The following is a 20,164-nucleotide window of genomic DNA, read 5'->3' as shown; positions in this document are numbered from 1 at the left end:
GTGATTCTGACTCCTGTGGTTGGACTTCAGATTAAGATGATTTATAGGCAGGCGCAAGGTGGGCAGCTAAGCGTTGTTACTAAACTACCTCTGAGGATGCTTGAGAGACAGAGCAGCTCAAACTCAGCAGCACCAGCTTGTTCACACACAGCTTCAGCTAATGGCAGGGCAAAACAACCCATTTCAAGTGGAATTACATTTTATCCTACAAGAATTGATGCTGTAAAATTAACTCTTTCATACTGTAAACAAGTCATTTGCATTTGAAAGTAGTAACACGTTCAATTCACACATAACTTCTGGGCTGATTATAACATAATAACATAACGTAAATTTCTCATGAAATGTGTGTGTAGGTTCATCCATATTATCCACGACGTCATCGCTCATGGTTGGCACACTGTTATGAGCAGCAGGCTGTGTAATGTGTGAAATCTTTTATTTTTGTTATCACTTATAGCAGTTTGCAGTGTTTCCTATACATTAAGTTATTTGTGATTGCTCATATCTATATCAAAACTGACTGCCACAAATAGATTTCCCAAAAGGCTTATACTTCTTTGAATAAATGGAGCATTACATTTCAAAATTAAAATCCAGCGCGGGTGTTTTTAAATGAATGTATCTTTGAAAAGAACTTTGACATCATTTTAATTTTGTCTTTTTTGTAATGCCTGATAAAGTAGCTTGTGAGCAGTGGTTATTTGATTACAGCCTTTACCGGGGAAAGCGTTATATCTTCGCTCCAACTCCGCTCCGCTCCTGCTGGCAGAGAATTTATTTGCACTCTGTAGGATATGTTTGTCGAGCAGATCGAGGCGGGGCTGCACCTGGGGCGGGGTTGCACATGCAGCCCCGCCCCACACCTACTCTGTGGGGTAAAATAGCATAAGATCCAGAACCACTCGTTTTTCTTATAGTACTTACCCGCAGGCTGTGAGGGCTCTCAACTCACAACAACAATCTCTATCTACTTTCCTTTTACAGACACAGCTATGCCCTCCTTCTTCTTAGGGTTACTAAATGCACTAGCACTTTGTCTGATTAGTTTTACTACTAATTATTAGCAGTAATTTAAGTATTTGTTTTCTGTTTAGATTTCATGTTTTTATTGTATCATATGTTATGTTGTACAGTCTTGTGTGAGCCAATACACCAAAATGAATTCCAGGCGATGTGGGTTGTTCTGGCGAAATAAAGACTTGAAACTTGAAACTTGGTTCAATCGTCTTTCAAAGACATACATGATAGGAAATGTGTGCGTAGTTGGTGTAGGACGGAGAATGCTGTTTAAAAAGATAAAAACGCTGTACAGTTTTATAAAGCCTTCATAATGCACAAAAGAAGAAAAAAAAAACATTAGCCTGTAACTCACCATGTCCTTGAAATGATTTTGTTAAATTAGGTCTTTAGGTCTTTAGGCTAACATACGAACATAGTAAATTAATTGGGTTGATTATCCACAGTAAGATGATCCAAAAGGGTCTGGCTGCAGACTTGTACTTGCACTCTCAGACATCACTTGCAGTCTTTATTTTTTATTTTGTTGATTTTTTTTTTTTTTTTTTTGTTACTTTTTGTTTGAATTTACCAACATTTTATAACAGTAGCCAGGTGGTGAAGACAAGAAAAAATAAACTAAATTACAATGTCACTTGCAATCGCTTCTTGCACTCTGCTACCTGTGACGTCACTTGCAATCAGCTCAAATCGTGCGTGTTAATTCAAGTCTGAGAATGCAAGTCTGAGAGTGCAAGTGCAAGTCTGCAGCCAGACCCTTCTCAGACGATCAGGTTTTCAGATAGAAGAATGAATTATGAATTAAATAATTTTAGAAAATTTGATTATTTCATATCATCAGAGTATGAGAAAGGAAAATGAAAGGGGTGTATCATTACTGTTTTAATTTATATAGCATGACAAGACAATTATTGTTACATATAATTATCCATCATGCAGTTGATAAATGACACTGCAATAGTCTAATGTGTCTGCCAATAAATTTTTATGAAATTTTAATTGTCTTTACTTCATTGCAAAACATACCCTTTATTTCAGGAAAATATGCTGCTCCTCGTTATTTGAAAGTGAAGAAATCGATAAACTTTTATTTCTATCGGCCAGTGATGATTCTGAAAGGACATACCGGTAAACCGTTGCTATAGTAATGAACAAAATTTCATGAGAATTGTGCTCTTATCTTAGTGCAGTCTCACAGCCACTGTCAAAAAATGAGAGAAACTTTATAAAGTATCATCTATTCATATTAAATTGGTTTCTTCTCCGATATCCATTTTGTTACCAGTGAGCCGATTCTTTTCAATCAGTTGGAATGATTCAGGACATTCTACGTAATGCATTAAAACGTGTTTTAAAAAGACCAAACTCAGTAAACATTTTTAATAACACGTTTTATTTACAGACAAGCAGGTTATGGGTGGAAATTAAACGCTTTGTGTTCGTATTCTGTGTTCATATCTGCTTGTCTGTGAATAGAATGCTTTATTAATACTTTGTTTACTGAGTTTGGTCTTTTTAAAACACTGTTTTAATGCATAAAGCCACGTACTTTCACGTTAAGCGTGCTTTTAGAATGTCCCAATTATTCATTCGTGAATTAATCTGGTCAAGAAGAGTAAACTTGCAGCAGCTTACATCTCTTGATTCAAGGTGCTTAAGTTTTGAGCCATGTGTTATTACTCTAAACTGGGCCAGTATTACTATCTTGGACCCTGCAATAAAAATTTGCTCGCACTCACAATTATGAGATGAATAAAAAATAATAATCAGCTCCAACATATCAGCATCATATATTGGCCATCAGCTGCCCTGATTTCTAAATTTCTGCATCGGCAAGTGACAAAAACATTTGTCGACCTCTGGTTATCACTTCTTTACTGTATATTGATTTGAGTGTGTTTGTTGTAGGATGACCCTGCTGCAGATGGAGACCTGGCTTTCCAGTTGAGTTCACAGACCTCGTGTTCACACTCTCAGCTCACTGTGGATCTGCCTGTCAACATCCTACAGGTTCATACACCTACTTGCCTCATAATCATTGCACTGCTTTTTGTCCTTGGTTTGTGGTGATATCCCATAAAATTGTCACTAACGGAACCGTCACAACCACAAAGGAAACAAACAATTTCATTTGGAAGAAATATTTTCAAACTAACAAATCCTTAACTCTGAAATCAGTATGATCAACTTTTTGCATTTTACAAAGAAAAATTGGATCCAAAATACAACAAATCTCATAAATTAAAATTTAAATATTGTTAAAAATGTAATTGCAATTGATTAACCTCCAGAAAGATTTTATAAAATAGTAAAAATTGTTTTTACAACCTAGATGTAAGCTGAATCTTAATAGGTCAATAAAACCCTTCTAATTAACTTATTAACTTTTTTTTTTATTATTTATTATTTTTTTAACCTTAGATATGATACAGTTTGCATACATATCATTTTGGGGGGGGGGGAGACTTTGCATCAATTCTGTAGAATGGCCCATATATATCCATTGTGATTATGTGTCATAATTGTCCCATTGTATTTTGAAATTTGGTTACTGTTACTCTGTTACACAGTATCCTGCAAACTTAACTAAATATTATCTCTTGTAGGAACCTACAGTCATGGCTGAAGATGAATATGGATCTGATAACTCCCAATTCACTGGGAGCACCATCAATTTACAAGACTTGGAGTAATGGTGGAAACAGAACGTGCTTCTAAAAGACCCATGTCAGGCTGTCTCCCTCAGTCTCTCAGTCTCTTTCACAGATGATCTTGTGCCTTTTTTCAGTGCCTCCACTGGTTTTCATCATCATCTAATTTAAGAAAATCATTGCATTCATGTTTATTACATGAAAACATAATAGTACTGTGTTCCATACAGATAGATAATTTGACCAAAAACAATGCACATTTAGTTTTGTTTAATTTTGATCATGTGACTTGATTTTTGAATTTTGGTTCGATTTTTTTCTAAAGTTCATATTTCAGTATAGTGATTTGTGAGCACATTTACGATTAATGGCAGTGAACATCATCACTGATCTGCCTCTTAACCAGAATAAATACTATTGATCTATGAAAAATAAAATTTACTGTTTGTCATGAACTGTTTATATTCAGTCTGATTTAACCTTAAAATTTATTTTCCTGATTCACCAGTATAAAACAGTTGTTATGATGCCTATTTTTGTATGGCTTTGTAAAGTTTAGATACAGTTTTTTCATGTTTGTGAAAAAAAAGTTATACTTTTTTTTATAAAACAGTGCAGTTAATGTATTTTATTTGGTTTACTTCAGAACAATAAAAAAATTACATTTAAATCAAAATTCTGACTTTATTTGCGTCTGCAAATATTTCTTTAAAGAGTTTTACAAGATTTCATGTTCATGATTCATACATTCAGTAACATTGATATCCTTTTTAAAAACATTTTAACCTATCAAAAATGAGGATTGAAAATATACTTATCACCAACTCTCTATGGAAATAAATTTGTATTCATATTCAAGTATGTGTCAACATTCTCATTTTAACTGAAGAAATACAGTAACTCTTCATTCTCATATTCTGATACTTCAATTTGTTTGTAGCTTTGTTTGTCTGATGTTTGCTGACTGGAGGCTGAGCACGTGGCATGTGGCATCAGCTGCTTGACGGACTAAAAGAAAGCAGAAAGCATTTACTCCTTCCTACTTATTTAAAAAACAATATCAGTAATTTAAAGTTGTTATAAGACAATAAATAATTTGAGATAAAAGAGCTTGATGTACAGGTGCTGTTCATATAATTAGAATATCACCCAAAAGTTGATTTATTTCACTACTTCCATTCTAAAAGTGAAACTTGTATATTCATTCATTACACACATACTGATATATTTCAACTGTTCATTTCTTTTAATTTTCATGATTATAACTGACAACTAAGGAAAATCCCAAATTCAGTATCTCAGAAAATTAGAATATTACTTAAGACCAATACAAAGAAAGTTTTTTTTAGAAATCGTGGCCAACTGAAAAGTATGAGCATGTACTGCACTTAATACTTAGTATGGGCACCTTTACTGCATTACTGCAGCAATGCGGCGTTGCATGGAGTCGATCAGTCTGTGGCACTGCTCAGGTGTCATGAGAGCCCAGGCTGCTCTGATAGTGGCCTTCAGCTCTTCTGCATTGTGGGGTCTGACATAATCGCGTTTTCCCTTTCACAATACCCCATACATTTTCTATGGGGTTACGGTCAGGCGAGTTTGCTGGCCAGTTAAGAACAAGGATACCATGGTTCTTAAACCAGGTACTGGTAGCTTTGGCACTGTGTACAAGTGCCAAGTCCTGTTGGAAAATGAAATCTGCATTTACAGATTAATACATTTTTCATTAATTTCCTTTATATAAGTGAGTCCGTCAAAGCATGACGATTAAACAGATACCAAAAATAACATATATAAATTATCAAAACATAAAGTTACATTCAACTGCAGAATTACACACATTTAAAATTTGATTAACACATGGTAAACTGCAGATACTCCAAATTATATGGGGAAACATCTACTGCACAAAAAGGCAATACTCAATACATTTAGAATACATTTGAGTACATTTTACTATTCTCTATTCTAAGAGTTAGCTTTCCTGTTCTGTTTCCCAGTGGGATTATAAAGTTTTATGAGCTGGTCAGGGGTAGGGTTACAGAATCATGATTCTTATTTGAGAACATTAAAATTAGGATAAACATTTCCAAAGTATAAGCTAGCAACTTATACTCTTCACATAACAAGGATTAACCATTTTATGCAATGCACAAACATATTCAAAATACATATTATTAAGGACTTTATTATTAAGAAAAGTTTGTGTGTGTGTGTGTGTGTGTGTGTGTGTGTGTGTGTTTAAGAATGTGGAGGGTTTCGTTTCTCCTTTGAGGCTGCTCTCGTGACTCTGGAATTTCTTGTCGCCAGACCAGGCCAGGTATTCTCTGTAAAAAGGTTTCATTTTATCTGTCTGAATTCAAAATCTACAAGTGTTGGGTTTGCATTGTTTTAGATTCAACGAACCGTGATTCATTAGTTCAGAACCCATGAATCGATGACCTGCATATCCGTTACAGCATTTACTGAACATTTGTGTAATGACAACGACATGTGTTGACGACTGAGCGGTGATTGCAGTCAGGTACAAAGCACTGCACCATGTTGCTGACATTATCGTTAACAACTTTCACACACGCACACAATATAAAATACACGACTGCTATTACTGCACATTCTCTATATAAAATAAAATTCACTGGAGGAGAAAGTTTGCACGGGCGGCCGTCATCAGATTTGGAAGTCGCTCAAAAGGCACGTTCGCGGTTGTGGCTTCAGTCGAATTCAATGAGGCGCGGTGGTTTATGGGATGAGTAGTTCCTGCGCTCAAAATGAAAATTATGTACACAGTCTTGTACCTTTGACTTTTTTTGGATTTTGTCTTAATTTTTTCAATTGAAATGATATGTTATATGCTTATGAGTTCAGCCGTGGCTGGTTATCCTCATACATGCTCTAAAACTCTTTAGATACGGATTTTTCCGAAAGTCAATGGGAGAAATGAATGGGAAATTTACTTCTGGCAACAAAGCTCTCTCGGGCTGTGGGCGGGACTGTGATGCTCTAACTGAGCCGTACCGAACCGAGCCGTACCGTACCATGCAGTGGAAAAGCGCCAAAGCGTGCCGTGATGTACCGAACCGTACCGTACCATGCAGTGGAAAAGCGCCATATGAGCTCCTCCGCAAGACAGAACAGTTATAGGGAGAGGGGAGCACCCAGCCCAGACCAACCCTTTATAGCGTGATGATATTAGTTATTAGTTGTGCATGCATCCTTCACGTGAGTAGATTCTAGGAGATTGTTTGGACATTCAAACCATCCACACTACGGGGGCAAAAGATACACATCCTCCATGCTAACTGTTAATGTCTCAATTTTATATTCAGAAATACTGAATGCAATTTTTTAAACTAACTTTTAGGAAATCACATTCAATTCAATTCAAGTTTATTTGTATAGACAACATCCCTGGGTGTGTACTGAAAGACTGTGCAGCAGAACTCACTGATGTCTTCACAGACATTTTTAACATCTCACTGAGTCAGGCTGTTGTTCCCACATGCTTTAAAACTACCACCATCATCCCAGTCCCAAAGAAGCCATCTCCATCCTGCTTCAATGACTACCGTCCTGTTGCACTTACCCCCATCCTCATGAAATGCTTTGAATGGCTAGTCATGCACCACATCAAGTCTGCCCTCCCCCCCTCCCTGGACCCCTTCCAGTTTGCATATCGGTCCAACCGGTCGACCGATGATGCCATATCCACTGCCGTCCACTCAGCACTCACCCATCTGGACAAAAATGACTCATATGTCAGAATGCTGTTCATTGACTTCAGTTCAGCATTCAACACAATCTACAATCTGACCCATGACTGCACACCGTCACACAGCTCCAACCTCTTTATTAAGTTTGCAGATGACACGACTGTGGTGGGTCTCATTAGCAACAAAGATGAGACAAACTACAGGAGTGAGGTGAGCCGCCTGGCTGGGTGGTGCAGCGACAACAATCTCTCTCTGAACGTGGAGAAGACGAAGGAGATTGTTGTAGACTCCAGGAGAGCACACACTCAGCACGTTCCTCTGACCATCAACGGTGCGACTGTGGAGAGAGTGAGCAGCACCAAGTTCCTGGGTGTGCACATCACAGAGGACCTCTCCTGGACTGAAAACACCGCAGCACTGGCCAAGAAATCACAACAGCGTCTCTACTTCCTCCGCAAACTGAAAAGAGCCAGAGCCCCACCCCCCATCATGTACACCTTCTACAGAGGCACCATCGAGAGCATTCTGTTGAGCTGCATCACTGTGTGGTATGGCGCCTGCAACGCGTCCTGCCGAAAGACTCTGCAACATATAGTGAGAGCAGCTGAGAAGATCATTGGTGTCTCTCTCCCCTCCCTCCAGGACATTTATGGAACATGTCTCACCCGCAAAGCCCTCTGCATCACAGGTGATCCCACTCACCCATCACACAGCTTTTTCAGCCTGCTACCATCAGGGAGGAGACTGCGGAGTCTCCAGGCCAGGACCAGCAGACTGAAGGACAGCTTCATCCACCAGGCTGTCAGGAAGCTGAACTCCCTCCCAAACCTGCCCGCCCTCCCCTCTTCTTCCCCAGGCACCACTGAACTATGAACCAACCCCCCCCCCACCCCCCAACTAATTATATGATGGCATGCACTAGTCACTTGTGCAGCATTGGTCTGCCCACTCACCACTCACTACCTCATTCGGCATGGAACTGATGTCATTCCACAACCTCATCAGTCAGTTAAATAACTGCTCTTGGCCACTTGTCACTTGTCACTTTAATCAGACTTAAGATAATTTTAATAAGTGATTTTTTTTTGCACTAAAAAATCTTTTAACTGCACTGTTGTTCACTACATTGATTTGCACTATATCTGTCATTTACCTTACGCTGCTTTATTTAACTTTATTTTTAACTTTATTTTTGATTTTATTACATGTCTTTTTTTATCATTCCCTTATTGTATAGTTGTATCTACATTTTATATTTGATCTAGTAATTTTTTTAGGCTTTAATGTTAATGTTATCTGTATGCACCGGGGTCTGAGAGTCACGCAATTTCGATTCTCTGTATGTATGTACTGTACATGTGGAAATTGACAATAAAGCAGACTTGAACTTGAATTTGAATAGCGCTTTTTACAATACAAATCGTTACAAAGCAACTTTACAGAAAATTATGTTTCTACAATATTTAGTAGCAGCTAGTAGTTTGTGCACGTTTGACAGGATTTTAGAAAAAAAAAAAATAATAATAATAATACAAGACGTAGTCAGCTAGACGATGAACTATCAATATTATTAATTAATAGTTATTATATGATGCAGTCACACATGTAGCAATAATTGTTAGTTCTGTTTGTTGATTCAAGGTTAGCATCATCTGGGGTCCTCTGAGGGTCAGCATCATCTCTTCTCAGGTGTTCTGGATCAAGACTGGAGCTTGTGTAAATCCTAGTTAAATCCCGTGGGAAAACATAGAAACAAAATAGAGACATCATTAGCATAGCTGCTGATCCAAAAAAGTAAAATTAGTTTAACCCAAGCTAATGAATAAAAATGCACATTTGATTAGATGCAACTACACTCACAATTTAAAAGATACATTATTCGTATGCTTGGCGAAAGAGGTGTGTTTTTAATCTAGATTTAAACAGAGAGAGTGTGTCTGAACCCCGAACATTATCAGGAAGGCTATTCCAGAGTTTGGGAGCCAAATGTGAGAAAGCTCTACCTCCTTTAATGGACTTTGCTATCCTAGGAACTACCAAAAGTCCAACGTTTTGTGACCTTAGGGTGCGTGATGGGTTGTAGTGTGGTAGAAGGCTAGTAAGGTACGCAGGAGCTAAACCATGTAGGGCCTTATAGGTAAGTAATGATAATTTGTAACTGATATGGAACTTAATAGGTAGCCAGTGCAGAGACTGTAAAATTGGGGTAATATGATCATATTTTCTTGACCTCGTAAGGACTCTAGCTGCTGCATTTTGGACTACCTGTAGCTTGTTTATTGACGAAGCAGGACAACCACCTAGAAGTGCTTTACAATAATCCAGTTTAGAGGTCATGAATGCATGAACTAGCTTTTCTGCATCAGAAACAGATCACATGTTTCGTAGCTTGGCAATATTTCTAAGATGGAAGAATGCAGTTTTTGTAACATTGGAAATATGATTTTCAAAAGACAAATTGCTGTCTAATATAACACCCAGATTTCTGACAGTAGAGGAAGTATCCGTCTAGTTGCAGATTGTAATCTACAAGATTCTGTGTAGTGTTTTTTGGTCCAATAATTAATATCTCTGTCTTATCCGAATTTAATTGGAGAAAATTATTTGTCATCCAATCTTTTACATTTTTAACACACTCTGTTAGCTTAGATAATTGGGAAGTTTCATCTGGTCTCGTTGAGATATATAGCTGAGTATCATCAGCATAACAGTGGAAGCTAATTCCGTATTTTCTAATAATATTACCAAGGGGCAACATGTATATTGAAAATAGAAGGGGACCTAGGACGGATCCTTGTGGCACTCCATATTTTGCTGATGATAAATGAGATGACACCCCATTTAAGTAAACAAAATGGTAGCCATCGGACAGGTAGGATCTAAACCATCTTAGAGCCTGCCCTTGAATACCTGTATAGTTTTGTAATCAATCTATGAGTATGTCATGATCTATGGTGTCGAACGCAGCACTAAGATCAAGTAAGACTAGAAATGTGATACATTATAACATATTATGAATATTTGACTAAAATAACACAGAATCAAACGTTCCATTAACCAATCCTTGTTAGATTGGCATGTCTGAATTACTGCCCAGACAAACACAGCCAGGTCAATACACTAGATTCTTTTGATGGATAACTTGCAAGCCAATCACACAGTTAAATAAAAACTATACAATTTTGTCATCTGTCCTGGTAAAATTACCTAAATCTGGCCTTAATGGTTTGATTGATGAGTGCCAGTCAGGGTTTGTGAATGGTTGCCACATATTCCATGTGTAAGGTTAGCTCTTGGTTTGACTGATTATGATTTGGCTTTGGATCCTACATTCTTAGACTTTCAAAAAGACTTCAATACTGTTAGCCATAATCTATTTTTATTTTATTTTTTTACTGTATTATGTTTCTTTGATTTGAATTCTATCAATTATCAATGCAGTGAAACAATTTTGATGTCAGAGGAAATCGTTTTGTTAAACCTTTTTTTTCTGGGACAACAACAAAATTTCCTATTCAGGAATATTAGGGCTGCCCTATTTCCCCCTTTCTTTTCCTGCTAGTCACTCAGATTTTAATTAGAATAATGTAATTAAAAGTATTAGAATAAAAAAAGAAGTCCCAATTCACAGAGGATGAACCAATTTTCTTGTATTTGGCCATTTTTATTCAAAGATGTTTGGCCTTTTTTATGTTTGGGATTTTGGTTTTGCCCATTTTTTTTTTTTTGTATGATATATGCCTGATTTTCTGTTGTTCCTTAGGCCTGTTAACACAATTTAAAGTCAACAGGCATTAATACAGTTCTAAACAATAAATAAAAAAAGGTAAATAAACTTTAAAAAATACAAGTTTAATTTTATTTTGGACCTTAAATTCATATTTTTATATTATTATAATATTTTTACTCTTATAAAAAGTGGTAGCAAAAACGCGCCACATTATAAAGCCCTTTTGCCATGTTTTTACTCTACCATTTCAAAATATGCTTTTAAAACTGTGGTAATTGTTTTTAATAACGCTATTGGTAGTCTGATCGCTTGCCTGCAATACAGTTGTGCTGAAATAAATAGCAACCGCTGGATAATCCTTCTTTCCTGCAGAGGAACAACAAGGTATGATAAATGTAATATCCATAACGTTACATAGGCTGCATGTAGATTGCTTAAAAATGCAAGCATAGCAAATATAGTCACATAGCCTTTGTGCAATGACGGATTATTTTTGACAAAGGATGCTTGTTTCGTGTTGTACATTCATAAATTAGTCTTGTATTAGCGAAACTTTTTAAAAAACAAACAAACGTGGATAAAAGAATGTCGACTATTTCATGTAAGTTAACGTTCATGTCAGATTTCACTAATGTGTTGACTTCATTATAGTAGCCTAAACTCTGTGACTTGCTAAAAATCGCTCCATGTTTGTCAGGTTAAATATTTAGGGAGGCCGATTCCAGATGGTAGCGAGACCAGACGCGATTTGAATAGACCTGAAACGACTGTTGAAGATTGCTGCTCAAATTAACCTTTAGAATTTAATTTTGCTGCTAAAAGTTTTTTTTTTTTTTTTTCTGGTTGCTCGACTGCAGTGTTATTGATTTTCTTTTTTTTCTGCCGGTTTTCAGAAAAATGGCGTCTTATTATACAAGCTAGTCATTGCTAACTCTGCAGCTAGCATAACAGCCCAATGGAAGTGGTGGCAACAAAGAAAAACGAACTGTCCGAGAAATACACTCTTATGCATGCCAGGCCAGTGCTTTTGAGGAGTGTGTCTCATCTCCTAACACGCCTACAAAACCTCAAATGAAAAAGGCAAGAGGCAACGAAGAACAACCATCGCTTCTGGAACTTCAGGATACCATCATTTCTGCCGTCATCGACAAGATAAACGAACGAGCGGATCAGACAGACAAGGCGGTACACTACAATACAGTCCAGATAGATGGTCTGAAATAGTCTTTTGACTTTGTCATAAAGAAGTGGCAGATCTAAAAAAACAGAATAGCACCTTAAAAGCTTCATGCACTCCAGAGAAAAGTCTGTGAAATGGAAACTAAAATAAATGAGAGTGATCGATACAGCCGACGACAGAAATTCTTGCTGATTGGCAATTCCAATCAGCAACCAAGACCAGTGATCATCCAGTTTTTATCGAGAACAGCGAGAAACTTAATCTGGAGGGCATCTAAGAAGAGTGAGTTCCTGAGCAGCAAGATGCTTCAGTTCAAAGAAGACCTGACCGCTGAAGACGCGGCCGGCTCTGGCCAACTGTAGAGGCGGCAAGAAAGAGAGTAGAGAAGGCTTATTTCGTGGGGATCAGAGCATTTGTGAATGGAAATGAAATTAGACACTTGAAAAGGAAAGATCTTGTATGCTCTGTTGAAGTGCAACCATTTCTTAAGGTAACCCCCCTTGTGTAATAATGGGCATTGAGGCAGCTAATGATTACATTAGAGCAGTTATCTCTGCAGTTTTTGCAAAGAAGTTCGTTCAGTTAACGTTATTTGTTCTGAGTTTTTATGTCTGTATCTGTTTTATCTGTAAATGCCAGAGGTGCTAGAGACCAATTGAAAAGGAAATGTTTATTTTTATTTTTTCAAAACAAAGGTGCTGATTTTTATTTTATACAGGAAGACTCATGCTACTAAATCGGATATTTCTTTTTGGGAGAGTCAATGGGGGAAAAAAATATGGTTTTCATTTGGGAGTAACCGATCAGCAGGGGTCGCTTATTTTACAGGGAAACTTTAAAGGGCACATCATTAAACATTTAGCAGATTCAAATGGGAGATGGGTAATACTGGTTGTTGTTGTAGATAATTCCCAATTCATTACTGTAAAAAGACAACAAGCTATTATTTACAACAATAGAAATTATAATTAACCAGCTGATTACAACTTTTCCTACTGCCAAGATTATATGGGGAGGTGATTTTAATACCGTTATGGATGGAAATCTGGATAGATGGCCTCCAAGAAATAGTTCTTCAGATGACTTGGAGAATGTATGTCAAAGGATGAGTCTTGTTGATACTGGAGACACAAAAATCCCAACAAAAGCATATATACTTGGAGTAATAAAGATAGGTCACAGAAGTCCCGTACAGATTTCTGGTTGATTTCTTCGGAGATCGATGACAAGATGGTTTCAGTTCATATAGAATCTACTGTTCTCACAGATCACCAAGCCAAGCTGGTGGGAGCTGATGAAATTTGAAGTTCGTAAGTTAGCTATAAATCTATGGAAGAAAATAGCCAAAGACAAGAGAGAGGAAGAATCCAGAGTTATCATTAGAATAATAAAGTTATCAGAGAAAGTTAATTTAACTGGATGTGAATTTACAGAACTAACTTCTTTACAGCTTAAATTGGACAAGATGTATGAAGACAAAGCTAAAGGGGCTTTTGTCAGATCTAGGAGGAAATGGCTTGAAAAAGGGGAAAAATGCACTAAATATTTCTTTAATCTAGAAAAAAGAAACTTTGAAGTATCATCCTTAAGTAAATTGAAAATCAATGATGTTGTCTGTGATGATAAGATCCAGATATCAAAATACGTTGCTGATTTCTATAACAGATTGTACTCTACTGATGTCGAAAATGCAAAAAATATGGATCTCTTCCTAAAAAGTAAACAAAATTATATTGATGTCATTGACGATGGCTTTAAATTGGTTTGTGACAGAGAGATTTGTTTATCAGAAGTGCAAAAATGTATTGCCTCTCTAAAAGAAAATAAATTGCCAGGGAATGATGTGAGTTTTAAGATAAGTGAATTTTACAAGGTTTTTGACCAATTGTTAGCTCCTTTTTTAGTTAAAGTGTATATAGAAGCCATTAAGAAAGGGGAACTCCCACCAACTATGCGACAAGGACTTATTAAATTGATACCAAAACCAAACAAAGATAAATTAAGTATTGAAAATTGGAGACCAATTAGTTTATTGAATAATGAGGCTAAAATATTTGCACTAATTTTTGCTAAAAGATTAAAATCAGGGTTAGATGATATAATTGATGAAGAACAATCAGGTTTTATGCCAGGCCGAAATATAGGTAATAATAAACATTTGATTTTGGACATAATTGATTATAATGAAAACATAGTAGATTATAGTTTTGTCCTATTTGTCGATTTTTATAAAGCATGTGACACAGTTAGTCATCAATTTATGTTAAAAACGATCAAATGTTTTGTTTTTGGAGAACAATTTTTAAAGGCTATTCAAACTCTATATAGAGGTTGTAACAGCTCAGTTAAACTTGCTCATGGCACAACTCCTAGATTTGAGGTAGGTCGTGGAATACGACAAGGATGTCCCCTTAGCCCTTTTCTTTTTCTCCTTGTTACACAAATCATGACCAGACATATTAAAAATGTGCAGTTCCAAAAGTGGTATTCCTGTTAAAAATACAACAACATACTTGGGGGTTATCATTGATAAAAAAAAAAAAAAAGGCATTGTAATCTCAATTTTGACCCCATAGTAGAGAAAATAAGGAAACAATTTAATTTATACATTGTGTCATGGTTAGTGATTGTAGTAGGCCTAATGATTTACTTGAGGTAGGCTATGCTCCAAATGAGCCTACAATGAAGCAGTTTTATAATATTCGTATTTGATATAAATAAGAGTCCTTAAAATGAATCGATTAATAACTTTGCCAAAATGTAATAAAATTAGGGGTGTAACGATTCACTCGTTTTCTCGATGCATCGATTACAAACCCTGTCGATTCATATGCATCGATCTTGAAACATGATTTTTGAATCGTGAATCGCCGATCTTGAACAGCAATCGATTCAAAATGCTAAGAATCGAATGAATCACGATTTCTATAGCGATTCAATGCTTTCAAAATGTATACACATTAAATGTATACACGTTCGGTCAAATGTTTAATCATTTTTCTTAAATGAATAGAATGCGCTCACCCCGCTCTCTTTCCCACGCAAGAGTTAGCATGAACTTACAGGAGTCTTAAAAATAAAAATGTGAATTGTGTCATCGGCTATCCGAACACGATGACTAAATCTAACGGAGTAATAAAAATATAATTTACAAATCAACATTTAACAAAAAAAAAAATACTTTAACAATTGTATTCTGAATTCTATAGGCGTTGTAAACGTTAGTTTTCTTGCTATACTCTCTTTCTTAGTGATTTGGTCGCTCGAATACACGCAAGGCCGTCCAAAATCTTGATACGGCTAAATCTCGAGTGTAAGAAAAATGTCATTTACAAAACATTGGGATTCTTAGATGTGAAACACTCTTGACATGATCTGCTGGCCTGCGCTAAAATAGTCATAAATGTTTTAGCACAGCTATTTACACAAATAGTATGAGAACTGTATATTGTTTCACTCGCATAGAAAATTAGTTACCGCTTTATCTAAGACAAAATGAAATGATGATAATAGTTGAAACATCCTTAGCTCGTACATTTCCTTCATTTTGAAAATCACAGCTGCCGCTGATTAGTTTTTTTTTTTTTTAGTAAACCATTTAACATTACACGATGCCTACAAAATAGAACAGAAAACATACGCTTTGACTAGGTAAGAACATTTACACCGAGTTTTATAGGCCGGGTAAATAATTTGAAAATAGTATTTCTGTCGAATGAGAAAAGTTCAGTCGTACATTTAAAAAAAATTCTGATGTAGAAATTATGTTTCTGCCAAACATATCCAAAGAGAAAGGGTTTTCCTCTCTGGAGAGAAAAGCACTCGGGTGCATAAATTATATGAAGAGACGATGCCGGTCATCGAGTTATTTAAAAAAAATAAGACGATAGACGGTGTGCCTTGCTTTAGTGACACACAATGTGTTTAAACACGTTTCAAATTGTAGGTGTAATTATTTGACTGACTTTAAGCAAGATGTATATTTGTTATTTTACAGTACGCATACAATCTACAGGATAGAAGGATGGGGATGTAGTAAAATACAACTATAAACTTTAAGAAAAGTTAACTTTCATTACACTATTGTAAAGGGATCTTACAGTAGGCTGAATGAAAAGCACTACGTAATAAGGCTGAAGGGCAAACAACTGATGGAAAACACACGTTGGGGGGATACTGTCGGGTTAAATATTATGGTTTTAAATAAGGAATATAATATGGATAGTACTTTTAATACAAAATATATAAAATAGAACTACAGCCTGTTAGATGTACAGGCGGTCATTTTAATATTTTTGCTTTTAAATGGAGGTATTTTGGGACGGCTAAACAGAGGGCCTGCAAATGTCTTGCCTGCTCTGTGTCTGAAAGTACCATAGATATGTGAAAGGTTTACGACCGTAGCAACGCACATAAATTACATCTCTAGGATGCGTGGGTTTTCCTGAACCATCTTTAATGGTTGAATACGATCGAGGGTCTTTCTTCTAAAAGATAAAACAACTTCATCTAAACTTCACAGTCTATACTGTGACAAACAAACGAGCATACATTTAAAGCAAAATCAATATTTTAAGTTTTATTTTTAAAAAACATACAGAAAGACTTTGGCTTCATGTTTCATTGTGTGTGTGTGTGTGTGTGTGTGTGTGTGAGAGAGAGAGAGAGAGAGAGAGAGAGGGAGAGGGAAAGGGAGAGAGAAAGAGAGAGTGTGTGTGTGTGTGTGTGTGTGTGTGAGAGAGAGGGAGAGAGAGAGAGAGAGAGATGGTATGAAAACTTTGAAGATGGTGCTAAAAATAAGAACTTTAAAGAATCTAAAGTGATTAATGCATAACGCATCTAATATAATATAATCATTTATATGACATGATATAATATGATATAAATAATTATTTATTATATAATATTATATAAAATATTGTAGGTAATATATACATCATAATTTTGTTGCATTAAGAAACAGCGGACATCAGATGTAGTGGGGGTACTGATTATTAAAAAACATTACATTAATGTTAGCTTTGAAATAATGTACACCATTGACTTAGATCATGCGGACTGGAACTCCACCCTCGCCTGCGCGGGGTGTGTGTGAAGCAGCCCCTCAGGTCTCACATACATTTAACTATGAGGACCTGTGAGATTCTGTTTATAATTTAATCATTTTTATTTTAGTTTTTAAGTCGTATTATTTTATTTTGGGGATATTTCATTCATGTTTGGACATCTCTCACCGGTCTAAAAATGTAAGGGATAATTTTTTATATGTATCATCAGAAATGTTTATTGTATATACTATGCTATCACATTTAAAATAAGTTATCTTTTTTAAAAAAAAGAAGAGTATGGTGTGTTTTATAAGTCTGATTAACTTAAATGTTGAATACTTTTTTTGTTTAATGAATTGCTTTAGGATGATGATGTCATTATATAATTATTTATTTTCATATTCTTTAACCCCTGGAGTCTGAGTGGGTTTTGGGGGACTGGAGATATTTTGACAGCCCTCAGACGTTGGTGTTTTTCATTATCCTAAAACGTATTAATGGCTAAAAGTCTGAATATCCATAATATGTGATCAGCATGATTGTACATGTCTGTAATTTTGAGAAGGGTGCGTTTATGATTAGTTTTTGTTTAAAATATGTTTAAAATGTGTTTGTATATGTTGTATAAGTATTGGTTGAATACATGATTAAAAAATGAATGATAAATTATTTGCTTTGGTTTAGTAACATGTCTGTTACTGCGATGTTTTTTATAAGTTTGATAAACACATTTAAAATGTATGTTCCGGTTTAGTAACATGCGGTCATATATAATTTTATATTTTATTTATTGTTTAAAATAGATCGCTTAAAAAATAAATTTAATTAAAAATGTACGTCCATGCAGCATTTTATTGTGTGGTGGTACTGTAGGTGTACGGTTAAAATAAATAATTAAACAGCTTTTTGAAAAAGATCAGTTATACTTCCGTTTACTGCGTTGGAAGGGTTTAGGGCTGATACAATAATCATTAATATGCCTTGCGTATGAATTCCACGGGAGGAAGCCGTTTCACTAAGACCGGTAGACCCGTGCATTCCTAACCGGGAGCGCATACACCCCCGCGATGTGGTGTTCATAGATGACAAACGGATAACGCAATGGCAAAACGTCGATTTAACGGAGCAGAATTGTTTTTTTTGTTTGTTTTTTTTTCTGAAATCCTATACATAGCATTGTAGCAGGGAAAGCTAAGCACGTGTCACAGGATGTCATCATATTTTCAAAATAAAAGTTTTTTTCATACAAAACAGTCTGGCGGTGATTGGGACATTAGACGCGTTGATATTAAGTCAGATAACACATACTTTATGAATATAGTGTTAAAATGTCTCTATCAGCAGATGACTGCATAATCTGCAAAACATGATGAAAATTACGGGGATGATATGAAATATGGTCTAAAGACGCCATAGACTGTAAAAATAGCATAACATCAATGAATAGTTTTTTTTTTTATATCTCTACCGGCAGATAAAATAAGACAGCAAAAACTTGAAGAAAATTACAGGAATGAAATGTAATATGGTTTTAAAGGCTTCATAGACTGTATTTGAAGATATTATGATTTTGTAGTAAATTCCGACGAGTGTGCACTGTGGCGTACAAACACAGACGCTGGATCAAAGGTATGTGAAAATACCTCCTTTCTGCTCTCTAAAAAAAAAAAAAAAAAGAAAGAAAAATTGGATCTTGTTTTATCTGAAACAGTCGGTTTAATTAGTTTAATTTATAACCTTTTTTAAAAGAACAGAATGTTTTTTCAACCTTAGTTAAATTGTTTTTTAGATTATGTATATTATATAAATTATAGAATGTTTTATATATAAATGTGAAATAACTAAAATGTGTGTTAGATTATATAAATTATAGAATGTTTTATATATAAATGTGAAATAACTAAAATGTGTTTTTCAACCTTTAATTGTTTTTTTTTAGATTATATAAAATATAGAATGTTTATATAAGTGAAAGTCAAGTGACATTCAGCCAAGTATGGTGACCCATACTCAGAATTTGTGCACTGCATTTAACCCATCCGAAATGCACACACACAGAGCAGTGAACACACACACACACTGTGAGCACACACCCGGAGCAGTGGGCAGCCATTTATGCTGCGGCGCCCGTCCGGCCCGAGACTAGAACCCACAACCCTTCGATTGGGAGTCCAACCCTCTAACCATTAGGCCACGACTTCCCACGCGCACGCACGCACGCACGCACATATATATAAAATGTGGAACACACCGATCCCATTTATACACTGCTCATGAATGTAGTGGGAGGGGGAGAAGCCATATAACCACACACACACACACACACACATAACCGTATAACTGTGATAAAGTTCAAACAAGCTAACTGGCATAGAGTTCAAACAAGCTAACTGGCACAAACTTCAAACAAGCTAACTGACACAAACTTCAAACAAGCTAACTGACACAGAGTTCAAACAAGCTAGCTGGCATAGAGTTCAAACAAGCTAACTGGCACAAACTTCAAACAAGCTAACTGACACAAACTTCAAACAAGCTAACTGACACAGAGTTCAAACAAGCTAGCTGGCACAGAGTTCAAACAACCTAACTGACACAAAGTTCAAACAGCTTCTGTCAAAACCACATGATTCATATACGTTTAAACTAGCCGTCAAAACCATGATTTAGAACTAATTAGGTCAATAGGGTAAAACTTTCTATCAAAACCAAATGATCGATGCGTGGGAAAGGTCATAGATTAACCCTTGAACTCATTTGTCCCGCCCATCCATCATAAGGTCACTGGAAGTTCAACCTGTCAAAAGGTCAAAGGTCAAAGT

General features: G+C 35.9%; 1 protein-coding gene across 5 annotated transcripts in view; it reads right to left on the bottom strand.

Moving 5' to 3' along the window:
- Positions 1-4,312: 4,312 nt before the first annotated feature.
- LOC113097638 (mitochondrial 10-formyltetrahydrofolate dehydrogenase-like) overlaps positions 4,313-20,164 on the bottom strand; it is a 77,338-nt gene continuing 61,486 nt past the window's right edge. For 3 of the 5 annotated variants that reach the window (XR_003288902.1, XM_026262909.1, XM_026262908.1), the window contains one exon: positions 4,996-5,352. Coding sequence is in view for 3 of the 5 variants with exons in the window: in XM_026262909.1 (XP_026118694.1) it covers positions 5,140-5,352 (213 nt within the window). In the remaining 2 variants the exon portion in view is untranslated. Of the gene's footprint in view, positions 4,680-4,995; positions 5,353-20,164 lie in introns of those variants that run through there. The other 2 variants (XR_003288901.1, XM_026262910.1) reach the window with 2 other exon arrangements.

Source organism: Carassius auratus, unplaced genomic scaffold, assembly GCF_003368295.1.
Source record: "Carassius auratus strain Wakin unplaced genomic scaffold, ASM336829v1 scaf_tig00216339, whole genome shotgun sequence".
In the NCBI taxonomy this organism is placed as follows: Eukaryota; Metazoa; Chordata; class Actinopteri; order Cypriniformes; family Cyprinidae; genus Carassius; species Carassius auratus.
This window is presented reverse-complemented; position numbering and strand designations above follow the sequence as displayed.